This window comes from Equus przewalskii, chromosome 15 (assembly GCF_037783145.1).
Source record: "Equus przewalskii isolate Varuska chromosome 15, EquPr2, whole genome shotgun sequence".
NCBI lineage: Eukaryota > Metazoa > Chordata > Mammalia > Perissodactyla > Equidae > Equus > Equus przewalskii.
Genome location: NC_091845.1, coordinates 26,247,513 through 26,262,792, shown reverse-complemented (window position 1 = coordinate 26,262,792; position 15,280 = coordinate 26,247,513). Strand labels below are relative to the sequence as shown.

The 15,280-nt window shown below is 42.7% G+C and overlaps 1 protein-coding gene across 6 annotated transcripts in view; it reads right to left on the bottom strand.

Annotated features, from left to right (window-relative positions):
* Positions 1–3,860: 3,860 nt before the first annotated feature.
* Positions 3,861–15,280, bottom strand: part of ADAMTS9 (ADAM metallopeptidase with thrombospondin type 1 motif 9) — a 165,667-nt gene continuing 154,247 nt past the window's right edge. For all 6 annotated transcript variants that reach the window (XM_070574766.1, XM_070574772.1, XM_070574770.1 and 3 more), the window contains 2 exons: positions 7,566–7,660; positions 3,861–5,378 (listed from right to left, as the gene is read on the bottom strand). In XM_070574766.1, the coding sequence (XP_070430867.1) occupies positions 7,571–7,660 (90 nt within the window). In that variant the 3' untranslated portion in view covers positions 3,861–5,378; positions 7,566–7,570. The remainder of the gene's footprint in view (positions 5,379–7,565; positions 7,661–15,280) is intronic.

The following is a 15,280-nucleotide window of genomic DNA, read 5'->3' as shown; positions in this document are numbered from 1 at the left end:
ATCAATAGCCTGGGAGGCATTTGATCTTAAATCCCAAGAAAGTGACAGGATACAAGCTACCTGGGCAGGTGTACATTTCTACACAAAGTGACATTTCATCAGCTGTCCCATTGTAACTGGATGCCCCTCTTATTAGACTTAGAATATTTGCTCCTTTTGTCCTTGTCCGATATCATTGTGATGAATACTGTAAAACTAGCTGGATCACCTGCTGGAACAGACAAAACATGTGCCTAGAGTTACAGCAAAGATGGTGTAAAGTTTTTGGGGAAAAATTGATATTTTGATTTTTTTTTTAAAGTAATCTTCATAGAAAAAAACCTAAATTCCCATCTGGAGTTATTTTTAACCTTGAGGTACATATTCGAGAGAGGAGCATAATCTTTGCAGGGCCTAGGATCTCAAAAGTTCTTAGGCACACCTTGCAAAATCACCTCTAAAATAAGTAGAAAACAGTTACAGGTTTAACAGTGTAATGGCCTAGGCTTAAGACTAGAATGACAGAGCAGGACCTCTCCCACCATCTGTTGGTGACAGGTAGTTTCCCACGCCCGTGGTGGTTCATGGCAGGATTTCACGGTGCCCCACAGCTTTGTTCTTGGCTATGGAAATTTATGAAGAAGGGATTTCTGACCACCCTATTGACAACAGCCACAGGCTTACCCCAGGGCAACAGCCACTGCCTGTTTCTCTTCCCTGCTGTATTTCTCACCACTGGACACACTAGGTTTTGCCAGCTATTTATTACTTTTGTGTCACTCAGGAGAGAAAGAAAAATCGACACCTGAAGGTGAAGGGAACAACAGCAGTGTGAAAGCTGTGGGGTAGGTGAGCTCCTGGTGCTCGGGGAATGACATGCCATGCCATGATGGTATAGGGAGAGCCATCATGGAAAACACAGTCAGATTTATTACTGGAAAAGAAGTGCACAGTGGTTTATTTGTGTCTTTGCTTATTTTCTCTCTTGTCTGTCACCACTAAAGTGTAAGCTCTAAAGGGCAGAGATTTTTGTAGGTTTTGTCTACTGCTTGTGGCAGAAGCAGCTAATTTGCCCAGTAGCCATCCTTCCCTTCCATCCTTCTAGTAACGAAGCTCCACCTCCACGCAGCATGAGCTGGGCGCATGGCTGCCAACTAGAGAGCACATTTCCCAGCCTCTCTTGCAGCTACATGAAGCCACACATCTAAGCAACTGCCAATAAGTTGTGAATAAGAGTCATTCTTTAACTTCCACGCCGTGCCTTAAAACGACTGCCTCCTTTCTGCTGGCTAGACGCAGACATGGTGAGGATGAGCCATATAAGGACAAGACCTTCGAGGAGGGCCAAGCCACAAAACAGAAGGAGCCCAAGTCCTCTGAGGACATACAGAACAGAGTCAACCACCAGGCCTGACTGTCTGCTGACCTCTGCATGGCGAAGGAGAGAGAAATAAACGTCCATATTACCTTGGAGCCTCTGTTACAGGCTCTGCTAGGAACTGAATTGTGTCTTCCCAATGTTCATATGTTGAAGCCCTAAACGCATAATGTGAGTGTATTTGGAGACATGGCTTACAAGGGGTAATTGAGGCTAAATGAGGTCATACGGGTGGGGCTGTATCCGATAGGACTGGTGTCCTTTTAAGAAGAGGAAGAGACACCAGAGATCTCTCTCTTTTTCAGTGCTCCCATCAAGGAAAGGCCACGTGAGCACACAGCAAGAAGAGGGCTGTCTACCAACCTGGAAGAGAAGCCTCACCAGAAGCCAACCCTGGCGGCACCTTGATCTTGGACTTCTAGCCTCCAGAACTGGGAGAGAATAAATTCCCATTGCTGAAGCCTCCCACTGAGGTATTTGGTTCCGGCAGCCCTAGTGGCTTCTTAGCCTGTACCCTCACTAATACACTGCCGCACCCCTTGTGTGTAGAACAGTGCCTGTGCAATAAATATTATTTGGATAAATGAATGAATGGAGCACAAAGACAGTATTTCATTTCTACAGTGCTATGAAAATGTAAATGATTAGCAGGCTCTTATAGATTCTCTCTGTCCATTCGTCCATCCAACAGTCATCTTTCTATCATTCTGGTTGTATTTGCAAGCAAAGGAAACCTCATCTTTGAACACTTCCACGGTCCACCTGGATCGGCCTGTTGTCAGTTCCCGTGAATTTTACCACCTATATCACGCCGTAATTTCCTACCATCACAATTGTCACAACTCAAGCCCAAATCCTCCTATCTCTTATTTACTTTATGATAATTGCTTCCAAACCATTTCCTCTCACCTCTATACTCGAACCTGTTGCAGAGATTTCTGGTAGCCTCTCTCAAATCCATTTTACCTTCTTTCCTAGGAACAGATCCCTCATTTCACTCTGCTTGGAAATGTCCTCTGTGAAAGAACCCCATTTCCCTCCTGCTCCTGCAGCCTAGGAGCAGCCATATGACTAAATTCTGGCTGAGGAGATATAAGTGGAATTTGTTGGGTGAGGTTTCTGGAAAACCTCTTTAAGAGAAGGATAGAGAGCTGGGACCAGGCCACTTTTTATCCCTCCCCTCAACTCCTTTTTTCTTGTTGCCTGAAATTTGGGAGTAATTGCTGGAGCTCTTGCAGCCATATTAAAATATGGAGGATTGAGGAGAAAAGGAGAGAGAGAAAGAAACTCCGTCCCTGAAGATTTTGTGGAGCTGCCATACCAGCCCTGGATTGCCCGTCTCCAGGCTTCTTTTCCAGAACAGTGAAATACACTTTTAAACATGTAAGCCAGTGCAGTCACATTTCTGTAGCTGGCAGTTGAACACAATTCCTAACGCACACCATGCCTTCACTGCTGTCAGCTTAAACTTGCTGATGCACATTTTGAGGGTAGCTATTTTACCAACCCTGGAGCAGGGCCTAAAGGGTCTTCAGAAAAGAATTCCATGAAGTAGACGGGAGGACTATTAATAGCTTCGTTTTGCAGATGATGAAACTAAGGCTCAGGATCATAGACGTCAGGGAAAGGACTAGAACTCAGGTCTCACATGATGCTGAGGGCTGACAAGTGTGGGACTGTAGTGTGAGCTATGGGATTTGGAGATTCTGCACATGCATGCACACACTCACACATTCACAGACACACAATGGGACTCTAGAGTGGAGACCGCTGCTTTTGCCCGTCTCCATACTGTCTACCCTTTTCTGATAACAAAACCTTTCTCTTCTGGGAACTGTCCTTCCAACTGAAGGACAATCACAGGGCTCTAGGTGGGCACGTGACCCCAGCCCTCTCGACAATGTGATGGGTCCAGAAGTGGCCTTGTAACCCAATCAGACAGAGTTCCTTGGGGATTGCCTCTTATTTACGCTATATGAACTGTGGCGTCTTTGCCTCTCGAAGGCTCTGCTTCCTTATCTATAAAATGATGGCATGTCATTTGCCTGCTCCCCTTGGTGGTTGTGAGGATGAGATCAACCAGCAAGTACAGGGCCAGGCATATGTGATGCCACCTTACCATCAGCTGCTTATTAGGCTTCTTTGGAAAGCTCTCATTTCCCTAGACCATCAGTCTACACAGTAGAAACCACTGTTAACCTAAAACTAACAACTAAGCCACAAACCTCACTGAAATCTCCTGTTCTGTTGGCTCACTTGTTCCTCATCAAACAGACAAGAGGTTATGTCTCTGATTTTCAGAAAAAACACTTCAACTGATTTGAGTGATGAAAAGACTGACCTTGGGGACAGTCCCCATCCCTTCTCTGTCTCTAGAATGGCAACTCTGATGGACAGAATTAAGAAAATCTGCATTTCTTCTCAATCTGGCAATCTTAAAGACTAGAGACATTTTCATTGCGACTTGAAACAGGAGTCCAGAAACCACGCAGAACACAAATGCTAGGATGTGGTCACGGTATTTATTCATAGTATATTTTCACAATGTATTAATAATGGAGAATAACACTTATTCATACACTGAGTATAACTTTTCCTGGAGCACTCTGGAGTTTGTTGGGGGCTGGAGACTACTGCCAGGTTTTTCCTAATCTCTTTGGTTTTTGGAAATGGGCAGGGTTTCTCAAACCGAGGGTCTGCCACAGGCCATTGGCGATGACTTCCCTTCAATCAGGTTGGAAGGGCAGAAAGACCATGGCTTCGCTACTTCCATTTTGGAAAGAAGTAACAAAGAGTGGATTAATGGAAGATCGGAAAGACTCAGGCATTCTGTAGTGCACAGTTCATTTCTTCTCACAATCGCCAATTACTGCAGCAGCCATGAACACTGGCAGGGTCTTAGGCTCACGGCCTGGAGAGAAGTCAGTCACAGGCCAATGTTTTCATGCAAAAGTCAATCCCGATGACTGAGAACCTGGTTCTGAACTTCTCCAGATGTGCTGGGGGTGTGAAGGTCACCCCCATTCTGTGCATCCTCTGTCTTGCACCTGGTAAACTTGGACCCCATTTTAGAATATCTTGGCAAAATGCTGAGAGGATCTCACTTTCGCAATGTCATTCTGCAATGAAACTGCTTGGGGGCCCTCCATTTACCCGCAGAGAGACCAAGGCACCATAAAGTGAAGCAAAGTATTAATAACAATAACAACAACAGGAACAAAGTCCAACTCTCTTCCGAAAGTGGCATGTCCAAAAATAAGGGTAAACAGCTGGTCTTACTTTATCCAAGTGATTCTGTCCATTGCAAATTGTCCTTCCGTTCCTCCCTTTTATTAAAAGTGTTTATATTTCTGAGTCTGATGATCACTTAAATACATATGATATTAGCACCAAGGCAGCAATTTTTTTTCCCAGAGATCACATGAAACTGGATAGATGCTTAATGTAATTAATAGCTGGTACAAACTGTGACATCACTAAGTTACTTATTGGCTAATGATACTTTCCTAGGAATGCCAAAAATACCCTTATAGGACTCTTGTAGCACCTTGATGGCGGCTAAGTTGTTTTAAAAAACAAATTACAATTTAAAAAAAGTAACAATAAAACATTTACAGAGAGAAAGTAAACAATAGTGTACCGTGATAATGAAGAATCACTTTCGTCATAGTACTACATATAATGTAGAGTACGTAAAATGCAGTGGTCTGACTGCAAGGGACAAAATAATGCAAAAGGCAGTCATAATAGAATCATTTTACGTACAAAAATATTACATCACAATAAATAATTTCAAACATAAATATTAAACTTTACATCATTAGGATATTCCACATATATACACACACACATATACACATATGTATATATGTGTGTGTATATGTATATATATGCATATGTACACACACACACACACACAAGCGTACAAGTCTCACACACACACGCACGCACCCAAATTTAAGGTGGAGGTATTGCATTACTACCCTTCATCCATCCCATAATGGCTTCCTCTTCAGAGCACCTGAAAACAAATGGACCAACCAGGAAATGTCAATCTTTGATCTCAAATGCTGTAAGTCAAGAATAGGTAAAACAGACATTTTTCCATATAGAATCTAAAAACAACACATTATTTTTTTTTAGATTTTAAAAGTAATGAATGTTTGCTAAAAGACATATGGAAATTTCAGGGGAGTATAAAGAATAAAATAAAAAACCACTAGCCTGAAACCCCTGACCTGAGATAATACTCTTCAAAAATTTGTATATTTCCTTCTATCTTTTTTCTATAAATACATGCAAAGTTATATATATGTACTCACTCAAATTTTACTACATATAAAATACATACAAAATTTTATTTCACTAGATATAAAATATATAAAACACGTATAAAATGGGGATCTCTAGTGATGCCTGCTGACTTTGCCTGCCACTATCCTATATCCCCCTTTCTGATCACAAACCCCTTACTGTCCTTTGAGAACCCTCTTTCTTCCAAATCAAGCTGTCAATCACCTGATTCTAGGTGGGTACATGATCTGTCTCCTGGACATTATGACCGGTTCAGAAGCAGCTACATGACCCAACCAGAGCCAGAGTTCTTGTGCAGAATGGATGCTAGAGGTGAGCATTTACTAGGGAGCATTTACTTGGGACCATGAACTGGAAGGATGATGTAAGCCTACAGTTTCCAGGGACCATGGTGTGGGGAAGATGATCTGCCTGAGAATGAAGCCAATTAAGAAGCAAGCATTGCTGACTGATGAAGAAACAAAGAGGCCCGATGACTCTTTTTGAGCGTCTGGATCAGCCATGCCTGAAGCTAACACACTGCTTGGATATCTCAGTTATTTAAGACAAGTTTCCTTTTTTTCTGTTGCCTCTTTCAATGAAAATAATCCTAATTTAAGATAATTTTGAATATGGATGTTTAATTAAACATTGAAATATTGATACATAAATGTCAACTAGGTACTCCTGTGTCAGGATCTTGAAGAGCCATATAGGGTAATGTGCTGCTGGAAGCTGGGAGGAAGTGTAGGAGGGTCACAGGAGTTGGCTGAGCTCATCCCTTATAGACGAAGGCACTGGGACAAGAAAGAGTGACCGATTCAGTCCTCTGCCCAGCAGAGAGAGCACTTGGTTAGACCAAGACTGTCAAACTTTGACATGCATGATCCTCCCGTGGATTATTAAAATGCAGACTCTGATTTCATAGGTCTAGGGTGAGGCCTGAGACTCTGCATTGCTAACAAGTTCCCTGGTGATGCTGACCAGGCTGGGCCTTGGAGCACACTGTGAGGCCCAGTGTGTGGAACAGCGCATCGACTGAGAGCCCTGGCTTTGGTGGAGGACATCCCCGGGTTCTGCCAAGGGAATCCACTGTGACCTTAAACAAGCTACTTAATTGCTGTGGGCCTCAGCTTCCAGCTGTAAAATGAGGAAAACAGCCCCACCTCATTGCTATGTTGAAGAGTCAATGAAATAACAATGCCTATAAAGTGTTTAGCATGGTGTCTGACATGTAGTCAAGGCTCAGCGAATGCCATTTATATTATTATTATTATTATTATTATCATCTTGGGCAGTATTTCTCAAAGGTTGATCTGTGAGTCACCTGTATCAGAATTCCCTGTATTAAAAATACAGAGTCCCGGATCCACCAGAGACTCAATGAAGCAGCCCCTTTAGAGATGAAGACCAGTAAGCAGCATTTTTTTTTTTTGAGATTAACCCTGAGCTAACGTCTGCTGCCAATCCTCCTCTTTTTGCTGAGGAAGACTGGCCCTGAGCTAACACCCATGCCCATCTTCCTCTACTTTATATGTAGGACACCTGCCACAGCATGGCTTGCCAAGCGGTGCCATGTCTGCACCTGGGATCCGAACCGGTGAGCCCTGGGCTGCCGAAGCGGAATGTGTGAACTTAACCACTGTGCCACCAGGCCAGCCCCTTTCTGAGTAGCATTTTTAATAAGCCCTGCAGAGGAATCTGAAGCAGGAAGCCCAGGTCCAAGGGTGGAGAACAGATGGCCTCAATCATGAGAGGGCAGATGAGGAGGAGAGGAAAAGGCGGAACAGTAATGAGTCAGCTCAAGATGCTTAACAGTCTCCTATCTGGGGGCAAGTGATCGGCCCATGTTTGCCAATTATTAGGCTACAGAAAGAACGAGAGAGAGAGAGAAAGAAACAAGGGTCCTACTTACCTTAACTATAAAACTCGAACCTCCAGGCCAGTGCCAGAGGACGGAGTACATTTTCCACAGTAACCACCGCACTTCCCTATGACTCGGGTACCATCCTGCAAGGAGAGGCACGATCTTAGACTGTCTGCTCGGCTACTGTTTCCAGGGTTTGCACTGGCTTTTTGGGAAATCATTCTTGCACACACAGCAGGCAGGCCTTCTGAACAGAAGCAGAGCCCAACATCATCACGTAAAGCAAGGGTTGACAAACTATGGCCTGTGGGTCTAATCCAGCCTGCCACTGTTTTCATATGGCCCACAAGTCAAGAATAGAGTTTACATTTTCAAATGGTTGAGAAGAAGCAAACCAAGAATATTTCTAGACACACACATGAAAATTATATGAAATTCAAATTTCAGCATCCATCAATAAAGTTTCATTGGAACACAGCCATGCTCATTTACCTAATGTCTATGACGGCTTTCACACTACAATATCAGGGTTGAGTAGTAGTTGTGACAGTGCTCACTGCTTCATGCTGCTCCTCAACACACTACCCATGATGGGGACACAGTTTTAACTTGACAGTGTTTTGAGTACCATACATACTACTCTATCACAACATTTTGTTTTATTTACTTATTTTATTACCAGTGTATATCATCATGTCAAAACAAGAAGAGAAGAGAAAAGAGGACTTAGAATGTTGCACTCTGTAGGCACAGAGGTGTGTGGACTATTCTGTCACCAAATTTAGATAGCAAAGCATTGCATTTATCCTGCAATGACGCTACAGCTGTGCTGAAAGAATCCAATATACACCCACTTTACCAAACTCAGCATTCATCACAATATTCCCAACTCCCAGCAAAGCAATGATCAGAAATTTAAAAAATTTGAAACAGAATATCTCACCATACCATGATTTCTTCACAAAAATAAAAAATGAGTAAGGTAGTTTCCAAGTGGCTCATTGTTAGCCAAGCAAGGAAAACAGTTTACCATGGTGAGTTAGTGAAATATTATTTCATTCTAACAGCTGGAGAAATGTGTCCAGAGAAGAGAAACTTGTTTAATACTATTATCCTTTTGGCAAGAGCAGTTGTTCGACAAGTTAATGACATTGAGGGTGACATCAAAAATCAATTTAAAAACAACGTAAATAATTCTGAGTGGTTTTCTTGGGCTCTTGATGAGGTGACAGATATTACTGATTCTGTCCAGTTGTTTATTTGAGGAGACAATGCCAACTGTGAAGTAACTGAGAAGTTAGCCTTCATGAACAGGCTGTGTGGACCAACCACAGGCGAGAATGTTGCAAAGAGGTTGAGAAAAGGCTAGTGCACAACAAATGACATGGAATCTGCTAAGACATGTCGATAACTGATGGTGGTAAACAATGTATGTGGGGCAGAAAAAGCCTTAGTTGGACAAGTTTACAAAGCTTATGAAAATGTAAGATGTGTAAGGCGTATGATTACGCGCTGTATTATTCATCAGTAAGTACTCTGTGGAAAATACTCAAATCTATCAGCTGTTACAGAACCAGCAGTGTCGATGATGAATTTCTTTTGTTACCGTGAACTTAACCATCATCTATTTTGTAAATGTTTTGTCAGAACCAGAAGCTGAATACCCTGACTTATCCTCCCATACAGCAGTTTGATGGCTCAGCAGTAATAAAGTTTCACTGTGAATTTTGAGCACAGAGCACAGATTAAAATTTTTCTGAACAAGACGGGCTGCTGTCAATCACAGTGACGGAACGCTCAGTGGCGCTGGACATTAGCTTTTGCTACAGACTTGATAATGCTTCTTGATGAATCGAATCTAACATTACAAGACAAAACTGCACTTACAGGCAAGACTTGTGCCGTAGCAAAGTCATTTCAATAACAATGAACATTGTTTGAGTCATAAGTACTGTTAAACCACTTTACATACTTCTCATTCTGTCAAAAATTAAAACAAGCAGCTACGTCTCCATTCCACATTAATTTATAGTAGATATAGTTTCCAAGCTTGAACTACAGTTCCAGCAGCCTTTTTTGGACTGTACTGTAAATGCAAAGGAAATTTTCATATTTCAGAAGCCATTTAATGAGGCAACTGAGGAGCTTCCAGTTCACCTCCAATTGCAAGTGATTAATCTACAATGGAATGACATGCTAAAAGGCAAATATCAAGAGAAAAACTTAACAGAATTTTATCGACGCGTGCCAAGGCATGAATATGAAAATTATATGGTTGTGGACAATATTAGCGTTTGGCAATACCTATCTGTGTAAAAAGACATGTATAAAGACGAAATACAGAAACTCTCATTTCAGATCAGCATTAACAGGTAAACATTTATAATCAGTTTCGATAATAGAGAATATTAGTTAAGCAAAATGTTATTCTCCACCAATATTCCATTCTTCTCATTGGTAGATTTGTATTACTAAAAAGTATACTCAATTATCATTATCATATTTTGAATTTAACCAAGGATAATTTTGTGCAAATTTGTTTTCTCTCTTGTCATATAAGTACATCTATAAGATCACTGACGGTTGTCTTTTGGCTGTCAAAGTCTAAAATATTTATTATCTGGTCCTTTACAGAAAAAGTGTGCTTACCCCTGTTCTAAAGCCTTGTGCGGTCTGTCCTTGCCTCCTCTCCAGACTCATCTTGCACCATCCTTTCCCTCTGTCCCCATCCCTCTGCATTTCTTCGGGTCGTTCTTCTGACATGCCCCTTATGACACAGGGCCCTTGCACATGCCATCCCTTCTAACTGCAACTCTCTTTCCTCTCCCTCTCCTTCTCTGTGTGTACTAGACCTCCCCAACTTTTGACTGGTAAATTCTGCAGAACCCAGCCCAGAGGACACTTCCTCTGAGAAACCTTCCTGACTCAGTTACCTGCTGCCTAGCACCCTGTAACATTGGGTAATTCTTTCCTTAACGTCTGTCTTCCTGCTAGAATGTAAGCCCTACGATGGTAAGATCAATGTCTTGTTAAAATCCAAGGGTATCCAGAACCCAGCACAGGGGTATGGCTCATCGTGATACTGAATACACACTTGTTAAATGAACAAATGAACAAATGAATGAGGCTGAAGCTGAAGTACACTTCTTTGTAAACTGCACTTCAGATGGCCCTGCTAATTAGTTCCCCTAATGCTTTACCATGGCTATGAAAAACTCCTTGTCTAATTGTGGCATCATTTCCCATTGTGTAAATTTACCACGTCCTACCAGCTACCCCCACCCTCCACTCCTGCATAACGTTTGGCATCTTAGATGTTTCACATTTCCCACTATTGGGACTAACACTGTGATGAACCACATTTGTGCCTGCATTTCAGGATATCTTTGGGCTACATTCCAAGAACTGGGTCAAAGGGCTTGAAGATTTGGTTCACATAGCTAAAACATGAAAGTCTCTTGCAAATAATGAATAATCTTGTTAACAAAAAGAAAAAGAAAAACGTTGCCAATGTAACAAATAAAGACAAAGAGAACAAGATAGTTTCTCTCTTTGTTTTCTTCTTAAATCTGCATGCCTTTGATTATGAGTGAGCTTGAGTTGAGAGAGTGATCCCTATCACCTTACTTGGGCGGCATGTCACCTCTGGAGCTAGTCTGACTCCACCAAGTGGATTCGAGGCCAGGCCAACCTTCTAGCCGGGAACATTCTCCCTGGGCTGAAGCATTGGTCTGGCAGCCTTAAGGATGCCGACATGTCTTCTGTGTCATCAAAGCTTATGCTTTACCCCAAACTCTCTCCTGACCCAGCAGGGGAGATAACCTGAGTCACACTGCCCCGGGCTTGTACTGCATCTTTAAGTAAACTCTTTAAGCCTCAGTTTCCTGGTGCATCTGTAAAATGGGGATAATATTAGTCTCCCCTCCTAGGTTTGTTGTAATTGAAAGAATGCATGTAAAGTGCTTAGCACTAATGCACTGATCGGCCTAATGTATGCGCTCAGTAAATATTAGTTATCATTATCATAAAGGTATTTTTTATGTGTGGATCTCCATTATAGCCTGTTCTCACGGAGATGAGGAAAAGTCTGGGTAATTATAAAACTGCTGATCCTGGCTTTGCAATGTTCACGTTATTTCATTAACTGGGACTCTGCTAATTTGATTTAGATAAAGGCTGAGCTAAAACTTATTTTTACTACAGAATAAAAAAAATACTTAGAAAATGAATAGCATAAACCTTATTGTCATGGAAGTCATGCCTCTTTCAGAGAAAAAGGTATGTTTTCCAGCATCCACGAAGCACTCACTCACATATAATGAAACACTAATTATAAATCATTTTTATTTCTTCATTAAAGCAGGTCCTCTAAAAATCTCTTTTCAATGAATATTTTGTTAGCCCAGTTTGAGCTGTTACATATAATTACAATGAATGACTCTGTTCCATTAAGAACAGTTTATAGGTCATACTTTTCACCAATTTCTCTGTTGTTCTCAGTCAGTATGGCCAGGGAGGTTGGTTCACGTGATTTAGGAAACCAAACACATCTTTGATTGAAATGTGTTTATTCACATTTCTTTGGAGCATGCTGGTGGTGAAATTGCCCATAAAACACAGTATTTATGGTTTTTTTTTCAAATATAGCCCAAGACAGTTACAAATATATGATATGTATAAATGCTAATTTCTATGGAAATATACAGAATAAAACATACACATATAAAATGCAGTTTCACTCTACTTGTCAGTAGTATGATTTTTATACTCGGTGGATATTTGGATTTTCATAAGTGAACTGTGGGTTAGGAGACAGCCCACCGTAGATAAACACACACACACGTATGTATTTATCTCATGTGACCTTCACTCTGCTGGTTGTAAGTGAACTGAAAGATAAGAACTGAGTCCAGCTCCTCTCTGGTAACACAGCTCTCATTAATTTTTAATTTCAAAGCAATTCTTTGATTTACAGCTCTTCCTTCAGTACAAGGAATGTCTGTTAGGCCCTCGGGCCAGGCAGCCAAGCCTTAGAAACGTAGATCCCTACCTTCCCACTGACCCTGCAAATTCCCTGGGCACAGAAGAAGCAAAAAGACCTGTGAGCACTTCTCCCATCGGGCCTGAAGTGGACCTCCCTTCACTCTGCCCAGCTACGAAGGCTGTTCCAGAACCTCCTCCTGGATGAAGGGTGAGATAGCAGCTCTGAGAATGGGGTGTGGGGCTGCAGGGGACTTCCAGATTGGGCTGAGGGTCCTTTCATACCCTGAGCACGTTCCTGAGTTGAGGGTGCACAGAATGTCCCTGGCAGAGGAGCTCGCAACTTTGGCATTTTCTCTCCAATGTCACATCTGAGCCATGCTTCCCCGTCTGTGTGTCTGCCCACATCTGAGGCGTGCTTCCCTCTCTGCCCACATCTGGGCCATGCTCCCTTGTCTGTCTGCCCCTCACACACAAGTAGAGTAGAAACTCGTTTGTCCCTCAGCCAAGCCTGAACAGCCAAAGCATTTCCCTGGCAATCCACTGCTTGGCCAAGGAGATGTCCCACGCGCCTCACTTCCGGGTGGGGTGTGGGCCCCCATGGACGTAATCCATATGGTGCTATGCATGCCAGCCAGGTCCAGGCTCAGCCTGTGCTCAGGCTACGGTCCCCTGTCCTTCCTTTAGGTGCTATCCTAACCACCTCAAGTGAGCCTGCTTCCTCCATTGTCTTGGCCAACTTCTGAAACCTTATGGCAAGCCTCAGGGCTATGAAAATGGTATAACTTTAACAGCTAACACTGTCTTGCCCAGCGGACGGCACACAGCTTTACATGCCCATCTCATTTACATTCCACAAGAACCCAAAGGGATGAGGGCTACTGCCATCCCCATTATGGATGAAGAAACCAATGCCCCTCGAGAAGTTCAATAACTCGCCCAAGATGGTAGAGCTAGTAAGTGCAGATTCAGGCAATCCGACTTAAGAGGCCGTGTGCCTATCCTCTATCCTCTGCAGCCTCTGTGGGCTTTGTCTTCAGCACCAGGGGCTGGGCCTGCTGTGGCTGGAAAGACCGATTCCACCAAACAATGTCACACACTTACCCTCTATCCTTACCTTCTCAACTTACCCTCCAAGAATTTGATGAGAAAGCTAGAGGAATGGGACTTAATCCATGCACACTGCCCAATAAACAGCAGCTATTTCAATTATAAAGTAATTATTTTTATTAGTTAAAAATAGGAGAAGAACTCTTTCCACGACACAAAAGGGAGCCAACAGTGAACCTGACATTGAGTCTTATTTTTACCAGTTTTACTCCTGGTGGTGAGACAGCGCCCCTGCCTTCCAAGTGGTACTGGCCATTCAATTTTACCCTCAATGACTAGAATTTTCCTTTAGTTTCGCTTGGGGGAAAACATTTTATTGCCAACCAGGTTTGGAAAATTGAGGTTTTCATGGCTTTTCCCTCTGTAGCTCCCAGCAGAAAAGTGAAAGAAAGTGAGGACTGAATCCAAGCAGGGCTCTTTGGAGAGGAGAGAATTAGGACTGGCCAGGATCTGAGAGCCACAGAGGAGACTGGATCTCACGTCTTCAAAGGCAAGATGATGGTGGTCAGTACTGGTGGGAGTGGGACACTGCACAAATTTTCCAAAGTTTGTCCCATGGAACACTGGTTATTTGGGAAAATTAAAAGGTGAAACTTTGAAAAGAAGGTTCTGTGGTTGGTTTAACTTAAGTCAGTGTTGCTCAAAATGTGGTCCAGGCCAGGGGCATCAGCATCTCCTGGGAAACTGTTGGAAATCTACATTTCGGCCCGCCACCCTCCTCCCACCCCCAGGCTGGGTGGCTGAGCAAGTCCTGGAGGTGGTGCCGATGCTCGCTCAAGTTTGAAAAGCACTGATTGAAGGGAATGCCGGCTTAAGTAAAGTCACACAGGTGTTCTTCCTGTGTTCTTCATTCCAACCTCTAATACACTAATACCTACAGTCTCTCTTCAAGAAGGAAATACACAATTTTTTCCAAATGCTTTTGGCCACAGATGCCTATTTTCATGTAGCATCTATAGGGGATGCTGCTCCGTGGACTGCACAGCAGGTCAGGCACACAGAGCAGCATTTCTCAGGGCTGCCAGGAGCCCAAGATTGCTTAGTCCTGGCTCCCAGGGATTCATAAGGAAGTCTCGACAGACCCTTGAGATTAATTTTGAGCTCAGGCTCTCTGAGCTGTCTTGGAACACTAAGGTTAAAAAAAAAATTGCCGACAGGCAATTGTGGAACCAACTTCCTCCAGCACAGGCTCGGGGAACTGCCAGCTCGCTCATCTTGGCAGGGCAGTGATCATTGTCTCCATAAGGTGGCGCTCCCGGCTGTAATTATTTTTAGTTTCTGGATGAAACCTCACTATTGACACTAGCTAACATAGAATTGAAACTTACGTTACACAATTTACAGAGATGGTTTCCTACATAATCATACTTCATGTACAACCACGATGTAGGCAGTTAATTTTTTTTTTGTTCCTGAGTCATTGAAACAAAATATATAGCCCCTGGTGCGTAGGTGTGGGGAGGAACATGATAATTTCAGGACACATTCTGAAACACACATTCTAAAGCAATTGTGCTCTCTCTCAGCTATCTTTATTCCTTTCAGTGCAAGGAAAAATATTTAATGATTAATTTACGAGCAATCAATAAGGTCATTTCGTTTATCAGATTTGAGGTAGCTGATTGGCTTAGAGAAAGAGGGAATGAGCGAGTTTTATTCACAGATGCAAATTT